Source organism: Oncorhynchus masou, chromosome 23 (genome assembly GCF_036934945.1).
Source record: "Oncorhynchus masou masou isolate Uvic2021 chromosome 23, UVic_Omas_1.1, whole genome shotgun sequence".
In the NCBI taxonomy this organism is placed as follows: Eukaryota; Metazoa; Chordata; class Actinopteri; order Salmoniformes; family Salmonidae; genus Oncorhynchus; species Oncorhynchus masou.
Window position 1 is genome coordinate 57,032,767 of NC_088234.1, and position 4,768 is coordinate 57,037,534.

The following is a 4,768-nucleotide window of genomic DNA, read 5'->3' on the forward strand; positions in this document are numbered from 1 at the left end:
ATGAAATGTTTGGGAAACCTGTTGTAAGCTACAGATATGTCTGCCAATTTACTGGATGAGCTGACCACTGGTGCTAATTTTGTCTCACGGTTAGTGTCATCCTTGAGATGTCCATACCCCTTACCCATACCCAACCCCCTTTACATTGCAACTTCAATGGGGTGACGTTAGAGTTGTGACGTTCCAAGGATACCGTTTAGACTTTTCAATTGTCTCACCTGCTATGAGTCATAGCCTATCACGTGAGAGGGAAGCAACCGACAGTTTTGGACGTTTTCTGTAGCCTCCTTTAGTCCATTTGAATTGATCAGGTATTGGAAGCTGTCCGAGATATGAAAATAAAGACATTGAACAAATACGTGGTTCAATGTGAAATCGAAGCGTTTCTACCCAAAGACAGAAAAGTGCAAATGGAAAACTATACTGGAAATGAAACTCAAGTTCGTTCGGAATCGGACAGCACAGACGATGAGACTGGCGGGAATGGCGTGCGCGCGCTAATTGGATGCATTTTGTTTCTCCTCATTGTGTCGACACTGCTGGGGAACATGCTCGTGTGCGCTGCGGTAGTTAAATTCAGACACCTCCGGTCCAAGGTAACCAACTTTTTCGTGATTTCTCTGGCGGTGTCTGACCTCTTCGTTGCCGTCCTTGTGATGCCATGGGAGGCAATATCTGAGGTGACTGGCACCTGGCTGTTTGGTAGATTTTGTGGCATCTGGATAGCTTTTGACATAATGTGCTCGACGGCATCTATTCTTAATCTGTGTATCATAAGCGTGGACAGATACTGGGCTATAGCTAGTCCTTTTAGATATGAACGGAAAATGACCCACAGAGTTGCATTTATCATGATTGGAGTGGCGTGGACGCTGTCAATTCTCATATCCTTCATACCTGTCCAACTGAACTGGCACATGGCCGACGAGGAGACGTCAGCGGGAAACTTTAGCAACCACTCTGAGAATTGCATAGCAAACTTGAACAAGACCTATGCCATTTCCTCATCACTGATCAGTTTCTATATCCCAGTGGTTATCATGGTTGCCACTTACACGAGGATTTACCGTATTGCGCAAACGCAGATACGGAGGATATCCTCCTTGGAGAGAGCCGCGGAGCAAGCGCAAAATAACCAACACCCAAACGTTTGCGCGCACGAAAATGCATTAAAAACTGCCTTTAAAAAGGAAACAAAAGTGCTAAAGACCCTCTCCATTATCATGGGAGTTTTTGTGTTTTGCTGGCTGCCTTTTTTTGTCCTAAACTGCATGGTACCTTTCTGTGACCCTCCGTGTGTAAGTGACACCACGTTTACAATTTTCGTTTGGTTTGGTTGGGCCAACTCTTCGTTAAACCCTGTCATTTACGCATTTAACGCGGATTTCAGAAAAGCCTTTACAACTATTCTGGGCTGCAATAAAATTTGCTCAAGCAATACAGTGGAGGCTGTTAATTTCAGCAATGAATTGGTCTCCTATCACCACGACACAACGCTCCAAAAAGACGCACAAGTCTTGATGGCTACACAGCATCCTCACGCAATCCCGAACGTGGGAGAGGACACAACCCCACTGTCCGACAAAGTTTCTCTTATCTCAAACGCATCTCGCAATCACAAGAACACGTTGCTGCCAGCCATCGTCCAATTCCAGTGTGACGGGGAAATTTCACTGGATACCATAACGCCATTTACTTCAGCCGGAGCCATGGAATGCGACTCAATCCCTGGTCAAATCCACGATTAGAATCTTGCCCAATTAATTGTAGGTTACGATTAATTGAAGTATTGCATTCTTGATTTGTTTATTTAAAATTATATTTTATTGTAAGATCATTAACTTATTTTATGCCGTGCGTAAGTCCGTGCGTAATGTTATAATAGCTTTATTATCTCACTGATCGGCATCGATACATTTATGCTGTGATTCTTTTAAATAGGCATGTCTTGATAAACGAAGGAATTCATAAAGAAATGTTAGCCTAGTTTTAGTCTTGCCACCACACACATTTCTAATTAATCGGACACAATTGAATGAATAAGCGATGTTATGTATTGTACGATAGGATATCCATGACATTTTTTTTGTGAATGCTTTTTATATGCCAAAAATAATTGCTTTAATTCATGAGAATGGTGGTGGTATTTCTGTAGTCAAGTAGCTCGGGCATGGGAGTAATCTATTTATCAGCAATATTGGTAAAATAATTATTCATAAAAAGGCAATGATTTTGGTATAAGTTGAAATGTTTAATCAGATATATAATAATAGAAACATAACTTGACATTATTATGTTGTGAAAATAGCTGTAAAAATGTTTTGCAATTTCTTTGCCACCTTTTACTGAAGCTAAGTCAAGTCATATTATATTTAAAGTGCATTTCACAATGTATCAAAACATTCTAGAGAAAATTAATGACAAAATATAAAATACAACATTTGTACATTTAATATAAGTCGAAAAAATATGTTCTCGCCATGTCACTTCACTATAATTGTATGATGCATCTGTCTTCTGTATTGTTCCTGACAACACCATGTAACCCATGGTAACTGAACCACATCTTCCCCTCTGATAATTGCATCTATTTTTATTTTATGATTATTTTAGTGTCTTAAGCTGCTCTGCTGTATTGGGAGATAGAAAATAGTATAGTGAGCCCTAATCCAAACTCCAATGTCCCCAAATGTTATCAAAATACAATTTGGAATATGATCTAAATGATCGCCCCTCAAAGCCATTGCTTCCTATGAATCTAATATGAACACATAGGCCTATGTTTTATAGGTGTTGTAGCCTACTGTTCCAAAAATGAACACATTTCACTTCACATCTGTTTTTTAAAAAAATACATCAGATTCCTGAGAGCATCAAATTACACCAGCGCCCCTTTCATCTTCACAGGACAAAGGGTTGAAAAACAAAAGTAGCAGTATCCAGGACACTGACCTGGTGAACCACATGGCAGGTGTGTGGAGTGGACTGAACACACACACACACACACACACACACACACACACACACACACACACACACACACACACACACACACACACACACACACACACACACACACACACACACACACACACACACACACACACACACACACACACACACACACACGAGTGTGTTTCATAGATACACAAGCCAGGATAGTGGTGGTGGTGGAGTGGGGGTTGGGTGGGGGCTAGTCTGGGTGCATGCCTGTATTTCCCCCCAAAAAGCCTCAGCTCCTGTAATGTCATACTACCATCTCATGTTATTAGTGGTGGTATTTCAGTATATTAATATGACATTATCCTCCTCTCACCTCCCCTTCATTTAACTTTCCAAATGGCTGCAGACATTTAATGAGACATTTCAGAGACCGTACGTAATTAGTTTTACCATTTTGCAATTTGACATTTTAGCATGGACTCATGCAGTGACTTGATCAAAATATAGAATTTTAAAATCTTATTTTTTGGGGTTTTGAATTACCATTTATATTATATCTTTAGGAAGAGCACGTGGAAAACGAACTTAGGCAAAGAGAAATGGATCAAACATGCATACCTGAGCATATATTAGCCACACATACAATGGTGCACACACACACAAACTACTTTAATAATTTTTCCATTGCAAGATGAGCGAATTTAGGCATGACATGCCTGCAACAAACGCTGACACTACACATCCAAGTATATCTGACTAAATTATGAAAGACAAGCATTGTAATTTGAATTGTTGTCTATCAACAATGAAAGCCACTGGCTTTCATTGTTGAATGGATGATTACTGAGGATAATAGCGGACGATATTGCCACTCCTATTTGACATATTTTCAATTTAAGCCTACTAGAAAGTGTGTGCCCCCAGGCCAGGAGGGAAGCAAAAGTCATTCCGCTACCTAAGAATAGTAAAGCCCCCTTTACTGGCTCAAATAGCCGACCAATCAGCCAAAATTGTGTTTGACCAGATACAATGCTATTTTACAGTAAACTAATTGACAACAAACTTTCAGCACGCTTATAGGGAAGGACATTCAACAAGCACAACACTTAAGACAAATGACTGATGATTGGATGAGAGAAATTGATGATAAAAAGATTGTGGGGGCTGTTTTGTTAGACATCAGTGCGGCTTTTGACATTATCGATCATAGTCTGCTGCTGGAAAAACTTGTGTTATGGCTTTACATCCCCTGCTACATTGTGGATAAAGAGTTACCTGTCTAACAGAACACAGAGGGTGTTCTTTAATGGAAGTCTCTACAACATAATCCAGGTAAAATCAAGAATTCCCCAGGGCAGCTGTCTAGGCGCCTTACTTTTTTCAATCTTTACTAACGACATGCCACTGGCTTTGAGTAAAGCCAGCGTGTCTATGAATGCGGATGACTCAACACTATACCTGTCAGTTACTACAGCGACTGAAATAACTGCAACACATTACAAAGAACTGCAGTTAGTTTCAGAGTGGGTGGCAAGGAATAAGATAGTCCTAAATATTTGTAAAAGTAAAATAATTGTATTTGGGACAAATCATTCACTAAACCCCAAACTTCAACTAAATATTGTAATAAATAATGTGGAAATTGAGCAAGTGGAGGTGAGTAAACTGCTTGGAGTAATCCTGGATTGTAAACTGTCATGGTCAAAACATATTTATACAATAGTAGCTAGATGGGGAGAAGTCTGTCCATAATAGCACCTTCTTAACAGCACTATCAACAAGGCAGGAGGAGAGATTGACTTCATCACTGCTTGTATTTATGAGA

The 4,768-nt window shown here is 40.0% G+C and overlaps 1 protein-coding gene across 1 annotated transcript; it reads left to right on the forward strand.

The window, feature by feature from the left end:
* Positions 1 to 410: 410 nt before the first annotated feature.
* LOC135510042 (D(1C) dopamine receptor) lies at positions 411 to 1,748 on the forward strand. Its single transcript, XM_064930840.1, has one exon. It carries the CDS (start codon positions 411 to 413, stop codon positions 1,746 to 1,748), a length of 1,338 nt encoding a protein of 445 aa, XP_064786912.1.
* Positions 1,749 to 4,768: the final 3,020 nt, after the last annotated feature.